At 53.6% G+C, this 19323-nt stretch overlaps 1 protein-coding gene across 1 annotated transcript in view; it reads right to left on the bottom strand.

The window, feature by feature from the left end:
- Nucleotides 1-19323, bottom strand: part of SNRNP200 (small nuclear ribonucleoprotein U5 subunit 200) — a 23364-nt gene extending 4041 nt beyond the window's left edge. Inside the window, exons 1-34 of the mRNA XM_027746699.1 lie at nucleotides 19279-19323; nucleotides 18576-18739; nucleotides 17784-17955; nucleotides 17043-17235; nucleotides 16782-16837; nucleotides 16130-16228; nucleotides 15773-15925; nucleotides 15231-15330; nucleotides 14759-14895; nucleotides 13962-14045; nucleotides 13569-13742; nucleotides 12470-12607; nucleotides 12196-12351; nucleotides 11605-11775; nucleotides 10734-10927; nucleotides 10089-10212; nucleotides 9614-9763; nucleotides 9185-9295; nucleotides 8507-8638; nucleotides 7939-8127; nucleotides 7346-7543; nucleotides 6762-6914; nucleotides 5650-5730; nucleotides 5205-5288; nucleotides 4689-4795; nucleotides 4494-4612; nucleotides 3967-4121; nucleotides 3517-3706; nucleotides 3050-3223; nucleotides 2418-2578; nucleotides 1953-2180; nucleotides 1423-1614; nucleotides 734-912; nucleotides 25-176 (exon numbers count right to left, since the gene is read on the bottom strand). Coding sequence (XP_027602500.1) covers nucleotides 25-176; nucleotides 734-912; nucleotides 1423-1614; nucleotides 1953-2180; nucleotides 2418-2578; nucleotides 3050-3223; nucleotides 3517-3706; nucleotides 3967-4121; nucleotides 4494-4612; nucleotides 4689-4795; nucleotides 5205-5288; nucleotides 5650-5730; nucleotides 6762-6914; nucleotides 7346-7543; nucleotides 7939-8127; nucleotides 8507-8638; nucleotides 9185-9295; nucleotides 9614-9763; nucleotides 10089-10212; nucleotides 10734-10927; nucleotides 11605-11775; nucleotides 12196-12351; nucleotides 12470-12607; nucleotides 13569-13742; nucleotides 13962-14045; nucleotides 14759-14895; nucleotides 15231-15330; nucleotides 15773-15925; nucleotides 16130-16228; nucleotides 16782-16837; nucleotides 17043-17235; nucleotides 17784-17955; nucleotides 18576-18739; nucleotides 19279-19323 — 4915 coding nt within the window. The remainder of the gene's footprint in view (nucleotides 1-24; nucleotides 177-733; nucleotides 913-1422; nucleotides 1615-1952; nucleotides 2181-2417; nucleotides 2579-3049; nucleotides 3224-3516; nucleotides 3707-3966; nucleotides 4122-4493; nucleotides 4613-4688; nucleotides 4796-5204; nucleotides 5289-5649; nucleotides 5731-6761; nucleotides 6915-7345; nucleotides 7544-7938; nucleotides 8128-8506; nucleotides 8639-9184; nucleotides 9296-9613; nucleotides 9764-10088; nucleotides 10213-10733; nucleotides 10928-11604; nucleotides 11776-12195; nucleotides 12352-12469; nucleotides 12608-13568; nucleotides 13743-13961; nucleotides 14046-14758; nucleotides 14896-15230; nucleotides 15331-15772; nucleotides 15926-16129; nucleotides 16229-16781; nucleotides 16838-17042; nucleotides 17236-17783; nucleotides 17956-18575; nucleotides 18740-19278) is intronic.

The following is a 19323-nucleotide window of genomic DNA, read 5'->3' as shown; positions in this document are numbered from 1 at the left end:
CCCTGTCCCCACCCTACCCCTTACCAGAGCTGAAGAGCTGCTCCACCACACGTCGTTCCATGGCCGTGAGCCCCTCGTGCAAGTACCCAACCCCGTTCACCAGTGTCTCCTTCAGGGTGTTGTCGTTCAGCTTGTCCAGGTACGGCACCAGGTCCTTCTCTGCGCAGTGCAGGAACCTGCCAGGGAACCATGGAATGGTTTGGGTTGGAAAAATCCAGTAAGATCATCGAGTCCAACTGTTCCCCCAGTGCTGCCCAGGCCACCACTGACCATGTTCACAAGTGCCATCAGGGATGGGGACTTCACCTCTGTGCCAGGGCTGGACAGCTCTTTCCATGAAGGAATTTCGCCAGTATCCAACCTGACCTTCCCCTGGCACAGCTTGAGGCCATTTCCCCTTGTCCTGTCCCTTGTTCCCTGGGAGCAGAGCCCGACCCCCCCCAGCTCCCCCTCCTGTCAGGGAGTTGCAGAGAGTGAGAAGGTCCCCCCTGAGCCTCCTTTTCTCCAGGCAGAGCCCCCCCCAGCTCCCTCAGCCGCTTCCCCAGCTCCGTCCTCTTCCCTGGACACGCTCCAGCCCCTCGCTGGGGTGCGAGTCCCCCCGTGATGTTCCCCCAGGTGCCCCATGTCCCCCCCCAAGTGCCCCATGTCCCCCTCCAGGTGCCCCATGTCCCCCCCCAAGTGCCCCATGTCCCCCTCCAGGTGCCCCATGTCCCCCCCAGCCCCGTGTCCCCACCTCTGGCGCTGCACATCCGAGGCACAGGTGGTGAGGATGTTGATGGCCGTGAGCCGGGTCTGTTTGCGGGACGGCACGAAGACAATGACGGGTTTTTTGGGCGAGTGCTTCATGACAGCGTGGTACACAGGCTTGGCCATGGACAGCAGCCGCGTCTGCGTGTGGCTGATGTTGAAGCCCTGCCCAGGGAGAGTCACCAAACCAGTTACGTTTTCTTTAAAAATATAGATATTGTATTATAATCACATTATAGTCACATTATAATCACATAATCACACTATAACCACATTATAAAATATATTAATAGTCTTGTGCCAGCTGCCTTAATTACCTGTTATCAGTGATTAGTTAATGTGGACTAGGAGACATCTTAGATTTGGGAACAAGGGTTGTGTGTCAGAGCAAAGAAGGCAATAATAATTGCAATAATATATATCAATGCAATATAATAAAATAATAACTTATATTTTTATTAATTAATTAATTTATAAACCCCAATCATTCAGTGTCCTTTCACTCTAATCTATCCCAAAAGGATTACTAACAAGAATCAATGAAACAAGAATTAACAATAACAGGAACTAACAACAATCCCAAGGGATTATTAACAACAACAAGAATTAACAACAATCCCAAGGCACCATCCCCCTCCGGGGCAGGAGGCACACAGGTGCCATTCCCAGCCCTACCTGGATGTGCAGCTCCAGGGGCACGGGGCGCACGTTAGGGTGGAAGTTGAAGGTGGAGGTGGCACTGCAGCCCAGCCAGTGGGCCACGTCCTTGGCGTTGGACAGGGACGAGCTGAGGGCCACGATGCGGATCGGCCGCTCGATCTGAGAGGAGATGTAGCGCATCCGGGAGCAGATCACCTCCAGCACGGGCTGTGGGGACACACCTTGGAGTGGGAATGGGGACACGGAGAGCTCCCTGCTGGGGGACAGGTGGGAGATTCCAGGGGATGCCCCTCCTGAGCTTCCCAAGGGATACAGCTCTCCTATGCCAGCCCATGGGAGAATTCCCAGCTGGGGAAGTTGAGCTGAGAGTGGATACAGCATCAATCCACCCCATTCCCAGGAAGGAAAGCTGATTGGACCTGGATACAGGATCAATCCACCCCATTCCCAGCAGGAAAAGCTGATCCAGACTGGACACAGCACCAGTTCACCCACCATGAGGGACATCCCCCAAGGAGAAGCACTTTCTCCCCTCCCCAACTCACCCCATTTTCCCCCCCAATCAGGTGCACTTCATCCACGATGAACAGGTTCACGTTCTGGACGTTCTTCCTCTGCTTCCAGCGGCGGGACAGGATGTCCCACTTCTCTGGGGTGCTGATGATGATGTTCCCTTTTCCCAGCAGCTTCAGGTCGGTGCTGGTTTCCCCCGTCAGCAGAACCACCTTCTTGTTGAGGCGCTCCTGGAACTTCTCGTACCAGTCCATGAAAACCTGCCAACGAATGAGAAAGATGCTGCTGTTACCCTCAAATTTCTACCAAATTCCTGATGCAGGCTGGCAATGGGATAGTGCCTCTGCTCCCTCAGGGAGGACACAATAATCAGATAACTCTGGAGTTATCCCAAGGGTTGTGACAGCAAAGAAGGGATGAGGAAAACGAAACGGGGGATGAGGATGGAAATCAAAGCTGAGATAAAGCCCCAGGTATTCCCAGGATGTTGGACCCACCTGCTCTGCCAGGGCCTCCATGGGAGTGATGTACACACAGCGTCCTTCGGAATTCTGGAGCAACATCCTCAGGATGGCAAACTCGGCACAGATGGTTTTCCCACTCCCCGTGGGGGCTCCCACAAACACGTTGTCATCGCTGTTGTAAACCGTGTTGAACACTGGGGACACAGGGACAACCAGTTCAGTGAAAATCCCCATGGATTTCTGGGAATGGGATGGGAAAACATGGTCTGGATCCAGCCTACACAAGAGGAGCTCCAGAAAAGGCTGTTTAGGGAGTTTTAGCCTAGGATTCACTGAGCAAAACAGGTTCTAATCTGTGACAGGAGCTCCCAAGTGGGAATTCCCCACTCCAGGCAGGGAAACTCCAAGAGGGAAGATCCCAACTTCATCCCTGCAAGCAGCAGAGCTGGAAAAGTTTGGGCACAGCATCCAGGAGCAAATCTGCTGCTTCAGGAATGTGCCAAAGATCCTCTGGAGGAAGATTTTGAGACATCAAACCTCGCAGGCTCCAGGAGGTTGAGGGAGACATCATTTGGTATGAAATTCCTGACTTCACATGGATAAATCCCACAAAAACAAGGCTGGATGGGGCTGGGGGGGCAGCTTGAAGGAAGTGAAACACCCACCCTGGGTCTGGATGGGGTTGAAGAAGGGGAACTTGTCCTGGTAGAGGCTCTCGAAGGCGCTGTTCCGCAGGGCCGACACGGGCAGGGGCTGCAGGTCCAGCAGCTCCGTGGGGGGGGGATACTTCTCTGGGAGGATCAGGTGCCGGAAGGAAACGGGTAGCTGGGTCTCACAGGCTGTCACACACACAAAAACACATTTTCACCTTCAAAACCACTCCCATGGCTCCATCTCTACACACAAAAACATATTTTCAGCTCCAAAATCCCTTCCACGGCTCCCTCCCTACCTGCACAAACATTTTCCCCTCCAAACCCACTCCCACAGCTCCCGCTGTCAAGGGGTCCTCCAGTTCTGTTGTCACTTGGATTCCAGGTTTTTCCTCCAGAAAAGCACTCAGAGGGAGGATTATCCAACCCCTGAGGCCCTTGGGGGAAGCACTGGGGTGCTCTGGGGTGAGGGGACTCACAGAGCCAGCGATCGGAGACCACCCGGATGAAGTACTGGGGGGGCAGTGGCTCAAACACAGGCACAAAGAAGGTCACCAGGTGCTCGTCCTGGGCATACTTGGATTTCAGCAGGAAGTACTCATGGTGCAGAATCACCTCACTGTCCACATCCTCCACCAGGATCCAGAAGGCCTCGGATGAGCCGTGGACCTGAGCAGGGACAGATCTCACCTTCAGGGCACAGCCCAGAGCCCCCAGTTCCAGACAACCAGCAGCTGTCCCACAGCAACCCAGACCCAAAAATGCCCTTTTTCCAGCAAACAGGGTATTTACCCTGATGATTTTCACAAACAAGTCCCCAAAAATGCCCTTTTTTAAACCAGAGTATTTTCCCTCATGATTTTCACAACTCAGCCCCAAAATTCCCCCTTTTCCCTGCCATCCTGATGATGTTTGGAGGCAGAACTCACCTTCTCATCCCACTGGAAGTCGGGAGCGATGGTGAGCTCCACTTTGAGGGTGGAGCGGGTGATGGGCTGTAAATGCACAGACAGCTCCAGTTTGGGGAACAGATGAACATATTTGTGGATTGTTTTGCCCATTTTGGGCATCCTGATCAGTTCTCCTGCAAGAAAAAGGGGACACCGTGACCACAGCTCCCAAACTGAGGATTCCAAGCAATCCCAGCAGCTGGAAGGCACCAGGATGAAGCCTCTGCCCTCCTCCAGCTGTACCAAGACCCTCACCAGGAACAAGCCCCCCAGTCTCTGCATCAAAACATGGAATCATGGAATGGTTTGGGTTAAAACCCATCCACTCCAACCCTCTGTCAGGGGCAGAGACACCTTCCACTAGATCAAGTTGCTCCAACCTAGCCTTGGAACACTTCCAGGGATTCAGGGCCAGCCACAACCCCTCTGGACAAGCTGTGCCAGTGTCCCACATCCCTTCCCAAAGGAGGGGTGGGAACAGGCAGCCCCTTCCCATGCCTCAGTACCGATTTCATTGTGGTTCAAGTCGTAGAGTCGCTCGAAGGGGAAATTCTTCTTCTCGATTTTTTTCACCACCTCCTCAGGCAGCTTCTTGAACTGGCGCAGAGGACACATGGATTGCCACCTGCAGGGACACACGGATCAGGCACGGGAACCCTGGGAAGCCTGGAAGCAGGACCTCCCCGGACCTCCTCACTCACATGCGCTTGTCGATCATCTTGCAGAGGTTGAGGGTCTTGTCTGTGAGTTGGGCCCAGCCCCGGTTGAGGACGATCTCAAAGATGGCTCTCATGAGCCTCCCGGCCGACTGTGGGCATGGAGCAGCTCTGGGTCAGCATATCCCACCCTTCCCTCCTTCCCACCCCAGTTCCTGACCAGCTAAAACTCATGGAATTGTTTGGGCTGGAAGGGACCTTAAAGCCCATCCAGTCTAACCCTCTGCCATGGGCAGGGACACCTTCCACTATCCCAGGTTGCTCCAAGTCCCATCCAACCCGGCCTTGAACACTTCCAGGGATCCAGGGGCAGCCCCTTAATTATTGTGATTCCAAACCAGAGACTCCCATGAAGATCTCATTCCCACCCCGACAGGAATTACACCTTCCCACCGCTCCCAGCTCTGATTTCCGGAGGCATTTTTGAACATAAACTCAATGTCTGAGGTGGAAAGAGTTGTAGGATTAGACAGATCCTAAGGGAACATGCTCGCTCCTCACCTGGGTCACATACACCATGTCAGCCATGAGGGCGAACCCCTCCAGCTTCAGCTGGGAGATAAAGGCCTGCAGGAGCACGTTGATCTGGGAAGGACAAGGAGAGGCTCTCAAGATACATCCCGGGAAAGCTGTTTTTCCTGGTGCCATATTTCCCAGGAAAGCTGCTTTTCCTGCTACCTGATTCCCTCTCTCAGCTCCCCTCTTGGTGCCCAATCCCAGTGGATTGGGATGGACACAGCAGGACAGCAGTGACCAATGGGACTGGTTGTCCCCAACCAGGGACATGGAGCACCTGCAGCTCTTTGAGCATTCCAGACACATCCAGGATGTCCCACAGAGGGAAGGGAGCAGAATTCCTTGCCCAGGGGGGAATTTGCTATCCCAGCTCTCTCCCAAGGATCCTGCTCCCCCTCTAGACAGGCAGAGAAGCCCCTCCAGGGCTCACCTTGGCACTGGGCTCCTCAATGCTCTCCTTCACCGGGATGGGAACTCGCTCCAGCAGCTTCTGCAGCTCCAGCTTCTCCTCCTGCAGGAAAACAAGGCAGGAGGGATGAGATGGTCCCTCAGGGAAAGCTCTGCTTTGTTCCTGCAGCACCAGGATCTGTGTCACCCAGAACAGGCAGATTTTTCATATTTTCCCCACTTTTCTCTGCCTCGTCTGGACACTTTTCCTGCCTTCACAAAGCTGGGAGGGGGTTGTTCCAGTGGAAAAGGGTCTGGAGGTCTTTTAAGGTCCTTCCAAGCAAACACTCCCTAGAGGAGAGCTCAAGCCAAGACTCGGGGAGGGGGGGAACAGGAGAATTGCAACTCTTGAAGAAATTAAACTCACCAATTTCAGATCCCCCTTACTAAATAAAAGTCTGACAAGATTAGAAATGAATTCTAGAGAAATAATTCCTAAGGTTTTTATCCTGTTTCCTGGGAAACAGGCTCATGTCTGTTTTGCTCATCAGTCTTTTCCTCTCCTAGGAACTTCTGAAGATTCCAATTTCCAGCTTGGAATCACTTGGAAAGAAGTGGAAGATCAATAATACTTCCAAGTATTAAAAATATTTTATATTCTATATATTCTATATTCTGGGTCTCTCATTGCTCCTCTTATTCATAGGAATCTTTTCCTCACAATCATGTCTTTCCTTATTTCTTTAACCTGCTCCCTCACAGGGTGATGCTTCCAAGAAAGGCCTCAGAGAAAAAACAAACATGTTCCTTCCCTGAGCTTTTCCAGCCAGATTTTGGCATTAAAAATGGTTGTGAAATTAGGGATGCACATCCTGAAACTGGGGATGCACTTCCTGAAGTCAGGAATGCACATCCTACGAACAGAAACTGGGATGACAGAGGATGAGAGAACTCGATCAGAAAAGACCTGGATAGAAAACACTAGGAAAATATGGATCAGCTATTGCAAATACACATTGCATCCTAGTTCTTTGGGCAAAAAAAAGCAGGATTGATCCCATATCCTTCCATCTTTCTCCCTGACCACTCTGGGACCCTCATCTTCTTTTGCTTCTGGCTCTCCTGTAGTTTTGCTGTTGTTGTTTGGCTCCGTACCTCCCTCACGGTGATGTTCCGGAATTCCGAGGACAGGGAGAAGACCCGGAAGAGCTCAATCTCGCTCAGGGTGGGTTTCAGGAGCTGGTTGTAGGTCTGCACGGTCTCGTTGGTGATGTAGTAGTGGCTGGCAATGCGGCCCAGCTCCGTCACCTGGGGGGACAAGGCTCAGATTCCAACTGCTCCTGGCACAGGCTGGATGAGAACAGGGCTGCAGCAGGGAAAATGGCTACAGGAAAAACTTCTAGGCTGCAAACATCCCAGGAAAGCTGCTTTTCTTGATTTCCCAGGAAAGCTGTTTTTCCTGGTGCCTAATTCCCCTTTCTTGTCTCACTCTCTCTGAAGCAATGGAAATGCAACAGGAAGGGGAATCTGCCCAGGAGGCAGCAGTAAACACAAAGCAGGTTTGAGGGCCAGGTGTTATCCCAGGTGTTATCCCAGGGCCAGGTGTTATCCTGTGCCACCTCCCTGGAACCACAGACATGCCCAGCGGCATTCCTTGAGATCCGTGTTTAACTGTATCCCTTCTCCCAGCCAGGGGATGCTCTGTTGGCTCCCAGTACCTTCCCCAGGGGCTGCCTCACCTGGAAATTCCCAGTTTTCTTGTCGTACTTCACCAGGTTGTTCTTGTCCAGCATCAGGGCCGCGGTGTGCACCAGATCCAGGCGCCGCTGGTCCAGGAGCGGATCTGCCTTCAGGTCGTCATGGGAGATTCCATAGAGGGTTGGGGAGCGCAGCATCCGGATGTACAGGTAGGTATAGCCCAGCCAGTTCACTGCATCCTGAGGGAACACCAACACCATCCCATGAACACAGCCCTTGGAAATCACAGGTGATGTTCCAGCTCAGAGCCAGGTGCTCCAGATCTACACAGAGCCTGATCCCAGCTCAATCCCACTGGATCACACTAAACCAGAGCATGGAAGCCCAGCAGGACCACCCACAGCTCCTCTCCTGCACCAGAAAAATATTAATGAATTAAAATCCAAAAAAACACCCATCTTCCACATGCAGATTTTTCCCTGAGTGTCTTTTTCCACATGGAAAACTTCACTCTCAGTGATGGAAGCATCCACTCTGCACCTGATTCCCCACCCAGTAATTACCATGGCTCCAAATCTCTTATCTCCTCCCAGTTCCCACTGGGTGCCAACCAAGGGCAGAGATTCCCACTCGCCTTGGCATTCTGGACATTCCCAAGGACGGTCTCTGCGTTCAGCATGTCTGGGAGCTTTGACACCATCTGGCTCTCGATGGGGAGCTGTTGGTTGAGCAGGGACAGGTAATACTGGAGCTCGCCATGGGATGTGATAAGAATTCCCTCTCCTTTGGTGTCGTACTGGGGTCTCCCAGCACGTCCCAGCATCTGAAAATGGGAAAATGAGGTCAGCAAAACATCAGAGCTTTGGAATTCCATTGTTTTGGTTGGAAAACACCTCCAAGATAATCAAATTCAACCATCAAACAAGGAATTTCTCCTTGCTGCCATGTCCTGGGGCTTTTCTGCCAGGTTGCTCAGCCTGCTGCTACTTCCAGCTGGCAGGAGACACATGGAAATAGCTCAGATGTGTCTGGGCAAGGAATTATGGAGGAATTGTTTGTCCAGAACACAGGGACTGTCTGACAGGAAAGAATAGGGAGCGACTACACGGAGAAGACACAAACAGAGATTTTAAATGTGGGATCTGAGGAAGGGAAAATCCTGCCCCGGGGTCCTGGTGGTTTCTTTGTTCCCAGAAGTTCACCTGGAGGATGTCCAGGGCTCCCAGCTCGGTCCAGCGCCCCTTCTCCGGGCTGTACACCTGAGTCCCCTTGATGATGACAGTGTGGGCAGGAAGGTTCACCCCCCAGGCCAGGGTGGCTGTGGAGACCAGCACCTGCAGGGAAAAACAGGGATCAAAGCCAGGCACAAACCTCTTCCGAAGGAAAACATGGATCTAAATGCTGGGCCCAACTCCAGACAAGCACAAAAGGGATAAAGACTGGGAAATGGGACTGTCTTAAAAAATCCTTCCATTTATCCCATGGCCAGGAAATTTTGGATGAGGTTTTGCCAAAGTGGCATTTGAGGAGGAACCAGCTCTGGGACAGAGCTCTGGTTGAAATCACCTGAAATTCCTGCCCTCTCCCCTCCTGGCCACATGTTTTTACCTATTTTATTCCTACTCTTCAGGAAAATCAGCCAGGCCAAGGGGATAAATCCATGCCCTCTCTTCTCCTGACCAAATGCTTTAAGTCTCTATTTGGATCCTATTCTTCAGGAAAGTCAAGGCTGCCTCCAGCAGCAGAGTGGGATGGGGTTGGCTACCCTTGATCCTCAGGATTTTGCCCAAAAAGGCCATTGGAAAACACAGACTGTGTTTTTTGTGAAGAGCCTGCCCTGGCTAAAGCTGTGACTCCTCCTGGAAGTGCTCCTGGCTCACCTGGATGTGCTTGTCAGCAAACAGATCCTCCACCAGCGTCCGGTCCACGCGGGTCATCCCGGCGTGGTGGATGGCAAAGCCGTAGGGCAGGAGATCCTTCAGCTCCAGGTTCTGTGGCATAAACACAACCAGCTCTGGGGTTTCTACCCAGGGAGAAAACAAGGTGGAGCATCCCAGGGGAAAGGCTGTGAATCTGCACCAATCTGGTAGGATGTTTATCATGGAATCATGGAAAAGCCTTCTAAGATCATCGAGTCCAACCATTCCCTCAGGACTACCAAGGCCACCCCTAACCCGTGTCCCCAAGTGCCACATCCCCAGGGATGTTAAATCCCCCCAGGGATGGGGGCTCCACCCCTGTGCCAGGGCTGAATGGCCTGTTCCATGAAGGAATTTCCCCAGTATCCAATCCAGTCTATCCAATCTCACCTTGCACTGCTCAGCTTCCGTCCTCAGAACTTCGGTGGAGGCTGAGCCCTCCCGCAGGAAGAGGCCCAGGGTGTCCTTCTCCAGGCACATGTCCCTGATGGCCCTGGCTGTCTTCCCAGTCTCCTTCCTGGAGTGCACAAACACCAGGACCTGTCAAACAAGCAGATGAGACATCACTGAGCAAGGAATCACTGTGGTAGCTCCTGAAAAAGATGCCCAACCCAACCTGTTCCTGGTGCTCAGGGTAAGGAGAGACCTGGAATTAATCCAGATGTGGCTGCACATAGAGCTCCTGATTTATTAGGGCAGCACACCAAAATTCCCTCATCCTAAAAGGACTATCCCTACATTAATCAGAGCTGGCACAGAAAAAACTGTGTGCCTTCTCCCCTCATGGACCTCCCCTCTACTGCAGCTTCTCCAGAGCAACAGGAGCTCAAAGGGGATTAAGTGTGTCAGGAATGAAGTCTCCAACCTGGTTCTTCCCAGCATGCTCCATAATCTTCTCATAAACAATCTCATTCATGATCTGGAAGCGTTTGATGGCTTTCTTCTCTGTGATGCCAACATAGGTCTGCTCCAGGGGCACTGGGCGGAAGCTGTGGGGAAAAAAAACCCCAACCCATCAAAGAGAAAATGAGAGAAAAAACCCTCCCACAAAGGTCAAAAGGTATCCAAAGGCATCCTGCTTTTTGGCCAGCTCAACTCCTTTGTGCCTTGATGTACTCAGAGCTCTGATGGCTCTAGCTGAGCCATAAGGACCAGCCACAATCCCTCCTGATTCCTGGAATCCATTTGCTACTCAGGGAGCAAAGAGGGTGTTCTGGGAACTACCATCATCCTAGTTTAGGCTTCCTTCCAGCAGCTCCTGCTGCCCACAGGGGTGGCAGAGCTTCTCTGCCTTCTCCCAGCACCTTCCTGCAGGGATGACCATGCAGAAACATGATTTGGGGGATGTATTTAACTGCTCTAGACCCAAAAATGCTTTTAATGACCCATCAAAGAGCAACTAAACATGTGCTGAAGGTCTGGTAAGGCCCTGGCACCATCTGACAGATGGACACTCTATGCTGCTGAAGGAGGGAGGTGTAAGTCCAGCTGGAAAAGCTTTCCAAGGTACCTGTTATCAAAGTAGAACAAGCCTTTGGCTGGGTCCACCCTCAGGAACGTGGCCACGTCCTCGTAGTTGGGCAGGGTGGCACTGAGGCCAACCAGCCTCACATCCTCCTGGGTCATCTCGATGTTCCGGATGGCTCTGGCCACCAGGGACTCCAGGACGGGGCCGCGGTCGTCATGCAGGAGGTGGATCTCATCCTGCACAGAGAGAATGGGAACAGGGTTATCCCTGCTCCAAACTGCCTCTTTCATTGGACTGTGGAATGGTTTGGGTTGGAAGGACCTTAAAGCCATCCAGTCCCACCCCCTGCCATGTGCAGGGACACCTTCCACTATCCCAGGTTGCTCCAAGCCCCATCCAATCCGGCCTTGGACACTTCCAGGGATGGGGCAGCCACAGCTGCTCTGGGAATTCCATCCCAGCCCCTCCCCACCCACCCAGGGAAGGAATGTCCCATCTAACCCTGCCCTCTGTCAGGGGGAAGCCATTCCCTCTCGTCCTGACCCTCCAGGCCCTTTCCAAAACCCCTTCCCCATCTTTCTTAGAAGCCCTCTTTAAGCAGGGAATTATACTTTCAAACCTTTCATCCCAAAAACCTACAAGTGGAGCAATTTGTTGATTCCCAGCCTTGGAAACTTGGGATGTCTCCAGGGGTGGGCAATCCACAACCTCTCTGGAAAACCTGATCCATTTTTGGGGTGATTCCTTGGCTTTTGTGGACTGGAGCAGCTCAGCGCAGGGCTCAAAGCCTGAGTGTCTCCAGAACCAAGAGACACCTTCACACACGTTCAGGAACCACAGAGATGGAGGACACAGTGCTCCCCACCCCCCTCCTCCTCCCTGCCGGGGCTCTGGAGGCCCTAGTGCTGCTCACCAGTATGACCAGTCGCACCAGCTGGGTGTAGGTCCTCTCCCCTCCCTTGCGGGTGATGATGTCCCACTTCTCGGGGGTGCACACGATGATCTGGGTCGCGCTGATCTCCTCCTTGCACAGCTGGTGGTCCCCGGTCAGCTCGGCCACGTTGATCCCGTATGTGGCCAAGCGCTGGGAGGAAACCACAGGGCAAACATGGACAGCCTCTTCCATGAAGGAATTTTCACTATATCCAATCTAAACCTCCCCTGGCATAGCTTGAGGCCGTTTCCCCTTGTCCTGTCCCTCGTTCCCTGGGAGCAGAGTCTGACTTCCCCCAGCTCCCCCTTCCTGTCAGGGAGTTGCAGAGAGCGAGAAGGTCCCCCCTGAGCCTCCTCTTCTCCAGGCTGAGCCCCCACAGCTCCCTCAGCTGCTCCTGGTGCTCCGGACCCTTTCCCAGCTCCGTCCCCTTCCCTGCACATGCTTCAGCCCCTCAATGTTTTGTCATGAGGAGCCCAAAACTGCTCCCCAAATTCAAAGTGCCTCCCAGCACAGGACACCCATCCACCCTCACCTATGTTCCCGCATGGGCAGGACCAAACCTGTCCTCACCTTCCCAAAGCTTCCCACCATCTCCTGCACCAAGGACCTCATGGGAGCAATGTAGATGATCTTGAAATCATCCACGTTGATGGTCCCGTCCATGTTGATGTGCTTCCCGATCTCCCTCAACATGCACATGAGCGCCACATTCGTCTTCCCAGCGCCCTGGAAGGCAAGACCACCAAATCACATCAAATCCCTGGCTTCTTCAGGGGAAAGGGTCTCCCAAAGTCATCATCCTAGTGGGTTCCCCTCACACAGGCCCTGAATCCCGGGATCTCACCGTGGGAGCACAGAGCAGCAGGTTCTCATCCGACTCCAGCGCTGCACGGTACAGTTTGCTCTGGATACGGTTCAGGGTCTTAAACCCCTCAAATCCAGCCTGGGCGTATTTGGGCAACTTTTCCACAGAAACCAATTGCTGAAAAGCGGGGAGAAAAATGGGAAAACATTGAGTTCAGCCTTGAGTTCAGAGGCTGCAGGGCAGATGTGGGATCTCGAGGACAGCCTGGTGAGCAGCAGCAGGGATGTCTTATTTCCAGATGGGAGGAAAATCCCTGTGCCCTGGGATCATGGAGCAGGTTAAGGAAGGATCAAACAGGGCTCATTAGCAGGCACATGCACTTCAACCAGGCTAAGTTATATCTGACTACACATCAGAAGACCAAACCCCTGCTGTGCTCCTGTGGTGGGACAGATCAGACCACATTGGTGCTTCCAGTACGGATCAAAAGAGGGGATTTATCCCAATTAATCACACAGCTCCAGCCCACACGGGAAGGAGAGAGAAAAAGCGGAGCTGAGGGCTCAGCAGAGCAGCTGGACGGGGCAGAGCAGCCCCAAAACGGAAACCACTGCACAGGATGAACAGTCCACAAGTGGGAAACCAGAAATCAGGAAGTGTCTTCAGACACGTGGAAAAGAAGGGTCTGCAGGGAATGTGAGAGAGAGGAACAGCCACATCAAAGCTGCTGAGTCACAGGAAGTGTCTGTCACGGCATCAGCAACAGCTCAGGGACTCACACAATGGTTTGGGTCGGGAGGGAACTTAAAGGTCATCCTGTTCCAACCCCTGCCATGAGCAGGGACATCTTCCACTATCCCAGGTTGCTCCAACCTGGCCTTGGACACTTCCAGGGATGGGGCATACACAGCCTCTCTGGGAATTCCATCCCAGGCCCTCACTCCCTCACAGGGAGGAATTCCTTCCCAATATTCCACCCAAATCTCCCTTTTTCCAGTAGGAAGCCATTCCTCCTTGTTCTGTCCCTCCACCCCTTATGCAGAGCCCCTCTCCAGCTCTCTGAGAGCCCCTTTAGGCACTGGAAGGGCTCCAAGGTGTCCCTCAGTACTAAGTAAGTGAGAACAGACAGGTCACCAACCTCTTCAGCCCCAAAAGGCTTTGGTTTCAGGGCAGGCACATGAACCTCCTCGTAGCCCTTGCGCTGCCGGCGGAAGGATCCATCCGGGAGCTGGCATCGCTTGTTGGCCATGAAGTGACTGCCCTGGGCAAACACCAGATCCTCCAAATCCAGCACCTGTCGTGGAGCCAGTGCCTGGAGATAGATGGGAAAGGGGCACAGTTTAGGGAACAACATTCTCCTGGTGTTTTCACCCTGGGATGAAAGGAAAAGCTACTGCATCCAGCTGGAAAGCGCCTCTGGAGCACATCAGGGCTTGTTCATGGTATCTTCATGCTCATGTTACTGCAAATACCCTTTTTGCTCTGACTGAGCATGTTTCAGGAAGACTGGGAACAGATCCAAGGGTTTTACCTCTCCTCCTTGGTCCAGATCCATGGTCTCCAGGTCCGTGTCCATGCGGGACTGCCGCACACGCTCCCGGCGGGACCGCTCCTCCTGTGGGGAGAGACCAGGAGTCAGCCCTGGGAACAGCCTGAGCCTCCTCCATGGGCTGCCAGGAGCTCCTGTCACACCCTGCAGGTCCTGTGCCCCCATTCCCTTTGAGCATAGGCATCCACAGAAACAGGAAAAACCATTTGTGGCAGGAAAAACCAGTGCCCTCAAGGCCAGGACATAAATGTGACATCTGGGAGAGCAGAAGAAGGGAAGCAGGGAGGGAAAATGCAGCCAGCAGCACCTCCCAATCCCAGAGACACCAAATACACAACATAACCAGGGGAGTTTCCAGCCACAAACCAGGAATGTAGTATTAATCCCATAAAACAACCCCCAAATCAGTTCTGGAAGAGCAAAGGCCAAGCAGGGGTCATCCTGCACAGCAATAATTAGGTTCAGTGTCCCATTCCAGCCCCAGAGAAGCAGAGGTGACAACCAGAGGGGTCGAGCCTCATATGGGGGAGGCCAGAGGTGAAAGAGGACACTTGAAGACAGTTCATAAATGTGGAAATTGCTGACATGACCCTTTTCCTGGGAAAGCGGAGCCCTGCGTACCTCAAAAATAAGAAGTGGTGAAAAGACTGTCCTTTCTGAGCAGCATTTCCCACGGACTGGGGGCTCCAGCTCGGTCAGCAGCTCCTCTCTCCCACCCAAACCAACCCAGACAGTCCACAGCCAATCCCCCATCCTGCCCCAGCTTCCCCCCAGCTCACCCGGATCAGATCCTCCTTCTCCGTCTCGTGCAGCTGGTACAGGAACTTGGAGAGCTCGGGATCTGCCTCCATCTTGCCCATGATCCTTTCCTTCTCAGCTTCACTCTGGGCACTGGCCAGCAAAGTGCAGTACAGGACTGGGGGGGACAGGAGTGAGGGTGAGCCAAACAAGGGACAAACACGGGTCCAACCTTCCCAAGGCAACAGTTCAAAAGCCTTGGATTGTGGCGGAATCATGTCAGAAGAGCAGGAAGTGGAGGGGAAGATGAACGTGGAGGTGTGAAGAAGGAGCTGACAGTAAGAGTGAAAGTGGAAGTGAAGGTAGCGGAGAAGGTGGAAGGGAAGGGGAGGTAGAGGTGAGGGCGGAAGGGAAGAGGAAGGTGATGGTGGAGGTGTGAAGGTGAAGGTGAAGGAGGTGAAGGAAGTGAAGGTAGAGGTGGAGGTGATGGAGGTGAAGACGAAGGTCACTCACTCATCATCCGGTGCTGCCGCAGGACCTTGATGAAGTCGAAGGTGTTGAAGCCCAGGAGCAGAACCAGCTGGTTCTCACATTCCCGGTCATCACTGGCAGTCTGGGAGAAGAGATACGGAATGACCAGTAATCTCTGTGCCCACAGACCCTGGATCCCTGTCTTCCATGAAACTGAAGGCACGAGCAGCTCAGCAGCAGCAGCAAACAAGGCCAGGTTTGAGCGACTGGGCCTGAAATAACAATCTCACCTTCCCTCTAATTCCCTTTTTTCCCACCAGGCCATGATGCCCAAAACACATCAGCAACAGAATTAGGAGGGAAATGGACACTATGGATGCTGATCTCCCAGCAAACACCAACACAAACCCACCACCTCCCCCTCAAGAGATCCCTGTGAACTAAGACTAAGCCCAGCCTAGTCCAGTCTTGTCCACAACTCAATCTAATGTGAAGAAACCTAAATTTTGGGGGCAAATTCCTGCCTTCCAGGCAGATAGACACTTCAAGGCCGCTGTGATCCCATAGATCAGGTGTCCACTGACCTTCAGGATCTCCAGCACCTCATCTGCCTTTTTCTGGGACACGATGGCGTCATCGTAGAAGCGGCTGAGCTGCCGCTGGAGCCAGAAGGCATCGATGTCTCTGGGGTGTAGATCCTTCTTCTTGGAGCTCATCAGCTCCCCCGATGCCACGAGCTTGGGAAAAGCCCCAAAAAACATTATTTCCCCGTGGCCTTGGTGTGGTGGAGCTAGAGTTTGGGGTGTCAGAGGGATGTTCATTCTTGAACACCCATTTTGGCTGCACTCAGAGAACTCCAAGGCTCCTTTCCACCCCCAAAACCCAACAGGATCACCAATCCTGCTCCAGATGATCCCAAGCCCACGTTCCATGTGACTCACGTTGGCTGAGAGGGTGCAACGCACAACAGCCTCGTCCCCTTCCATGTCATCGTCCGACGCCTCGTCACGGACTTCCCCGTAAATGTCCTCATCCCCTTCCTGTAGAAAGCAGGAATCTGGTAAGTGGCTCTTCCAAACATCAAAGAGCAGCTTTTCATTGGCAAGAATGACTCATCTGGCAGCTCATTCCCAAGGGGAACAGCCTGACTTGTGCTTTTAGCGGGAATGTGGCGCTGCAGCTCAGGTGAAGCTCCACGTGGTATTTCTACTCTAAACAGGATCTGCCAGTGACTCCTCCAACAATCCCCTATTTATCCCTCTTTTCTCTTAGCCCTTTCCAAAACCAATCCTGGAGAGTGTTTCTGTGCAACACCTCCACCCAGCGCATCCAAATCCCTCTTTTCCATCTGTCAAGTTTCCCCACTAGATCTAAATGTCACCATCTGTCTCCCATCACGCTGAGTCATGGTAAGCCTTGGATTAGTAGGATAAGCCACAAATCCTCCCCAGGCTGGGAAGTGGCATCTAAAATAATCCAGGTTCTGCCCGTAAGAGACGTCCCAGCCTGAGCCAACGTCCCCTTTCTGAATGGGACAGAGGGAAATGGGACAAATGCGGTCCCTGCGGAGCCACCTCCAGCCTCATCTCCTACCTCCTCATCAGACTCAAACTGCACGTTCACCCCGTAGGTCTCATCGATGTTGTCGTCTGCAGGGAAGAGGGGAGGGAATTCAGCAGGGAATCTGGGCGACACATGCAAAACTTCCAGACCCATATCCCACCCACATCCACACCTCGGAAACACCAAAATAACGCGGTTTGGGGGCCTGGAAACCACCTCAAAGCGTTTCCCTGTGTGCCAACAGCACCAGCCACCCCTCTGCCCGACCCCACCGCCAGAGAAGCCCCATACCCATGTTCTGGATCTCCTTGTCCCCCCCATAGTCGGTGATCTTCTTGCCCAGGTTCACCAGGACGTGGTACCGCGTGTCGTCCGTCTGGCCCAGCAGGAGGTCGATCTCCTTCCGACGCTCCTTGTCCCGCAGCTTCTCGTTCTTCAGCACAGCCAGGACCTCATCAGCTGCCCCACAAAGGATGTCCCGGGGCTGGGAAAGGGGTGACAAGCAGGGAATTCAATATGGAAAAAGTCTTGAATCTTTCTGGGCCCCCCAAGTACCAAAGAACCACTTCACCACAATGAAATCACCATCGGAACATCCCCAAGCCCCAAAGCAGCACCAACAGAGGAAAAAAAAGGATGCCCAGAGAAGCTGTGGATGCCCCTGGATCTCTGGAAGTGTCCAAGGCCAGGTTGGACAGGCCTTGGAGCAACCTGGCCTAGCAGGTGTCCCTGCCCATGGAACTGGATGGTCTTTAAGGTCCCTGCCGAGGCAAACCACTCCATGTGCTAGTTTAGATTGCATATTGGGAAGAAATATTGGATGTCCCCGGGTCCCTGGAAGTGTTCCAGGCCAGGCTGGATGGGACTTGGTCTATGGAAGGTGTCCCTGCCCATGGCAGGGGGTGGAATGGGATGATCTTGTCCCTCCAACCCACACCATTCCATATCTCCATGAACCCATGGGATGACAGGGATAGATTAACCAATCCAAGGGTTGGATCTCTCTAACCCAGGCTGTGATCCCAGCCTCACCTGGTCCCCCAGGGCTGCCTGGATGAAGCTCAGCAGGACCTCGTAGGTCTCACGAGTCTCCTTGGTCTTGGGTTTGTAGATGATCCCAACCATCTCATCGATGCCCTCAGACAGCAGAGTGTAGCCCTTCATCTTGTTGATGTCGTGCCTGTCCTCGTCTCTCTTCCTCCTCCTGTGGACAGGAGCAGGAGCGGGACATGGAGTCAGAGCCACAAAGTACCACAAGGCTCCTTAATTTCAAAAATAAAGGGGTAAAAGTGATTGATTTTAATTTCTCCCCTTCGATTTGCAGTTCCTAACACAGAGCAAGTGACTCCAAGTGGAGAAAACTATGTGTTTCTGACATGCACGTTGGTGGGGTTTGGTCTCCAGCCCTGTGCTCACATCACCACAAGGTTTTCCACCTCCAAATATTCCCAACATTGGAGAAGAGAAGGGTCCAGGGAGACCTTGGAGCCCCTTCCAGTGCCCAAAGAGGCTCTAGGAGAGGGACTTTGGACAAGGGATGGAGGGACAGAACAAGGGGGAACGGCTTCCCGCTGGAAAGGGGGAGATTTGAGTGGGATATGGGGAAGAAATTCCTCCCTGTGAGGGTGGGGAGGGGCTGGGATGCAATTCCCAGAGAGGCTGTGGCTGCCCCTGGATCTCTGGCAGTGCCCAAGGCCAGGCTGGACCCTGCTCTGGTGTCAGGCCAACGGTCTTTAAGGTCCCTCCCACCCCAAACCTTTCTGTGACCCCCCAAAATCCTGTTTGGGGACAGGAATTCCCATTCCAGGCCCAGCTCCCACTTACTTGGCTCTTCTCTCCTCCTGCATCTGGGGTTTGGTCCTCTGGGCCTTGTCTCCCATGCGGGTCCCCTCGAGCTTCCCCACCAGTGACAGCACCTCCCCCGTAGGCTCGTCCCGGCGCGTGCGATCGATCAGGGACCGGTCGGCTTGGAGCACCAGGTTGGAGTTCTGGGGGATGGAGAACGGGGTCAGGGGGGCTCAGGGAAACCCTGAAATGGGGCTGGGGGGGGGAGCAGGGAGACCCTGGAATGGGGCTCAGGGAGATGAGGATCCTGAAATGGGTCTGAGGGGAACTGGGAGGGGTCCCAGAATGAGGTTGAGGGGGATCAGAAGGTCCCAAAATAGGGCTGAAAAGGGTCAGGGGGGGTCCTGAAACGGGTCCCTCTATAGGGCTGAGGGTCCTGAAATGGGGTTCAGGGACACCGGGGGTCCCAAATGTGCGGCTGAGGAGGGTCAGGGGATCCTGAAATAGGACTGAAGAAGTCAGGGGGTCCCACTGGAGATCCCACCAAGGGGTCGAGGGGGCTGGAGTGGTCCCTCCATGGGAGGGGGGGGGCTGGGGATCCCGAAATGGGTCCCAACCTGGGGCTGAGGGGGGCCTGGGGGGTCCCGAAGGAGGGACTGAGGTGGGTCAGAGGGTCCCACCGTGGCGCTGAGTGGGGTTGACGGTACCGGGGGAAGATTCACGGCACTGGGCCCGTACTCACCGCCTTGTACTCATACTGCAGGCTCCGGGCGGTCACGTCCGCCAT

This window comes from Pipra filicauda, unplaced genomic scaffold (assembly GCF_003945595.2).
Source record: "Pipra filicauda isolate LSUMZ 115617 unplaced genomic scaffold, ASM394559v2 scaffold462_size518177_pilon, whole genome shotgun sequence".
NCBI classification, from domain to species: Eukaryota; Metazoa; Chordata; class Aves; order Passeriformes; family Pipridae; genus Pipra; species Pipra filicauda.
This window is presented reverse-complemented; position numbering and strand designations above follow the sequence as displayed.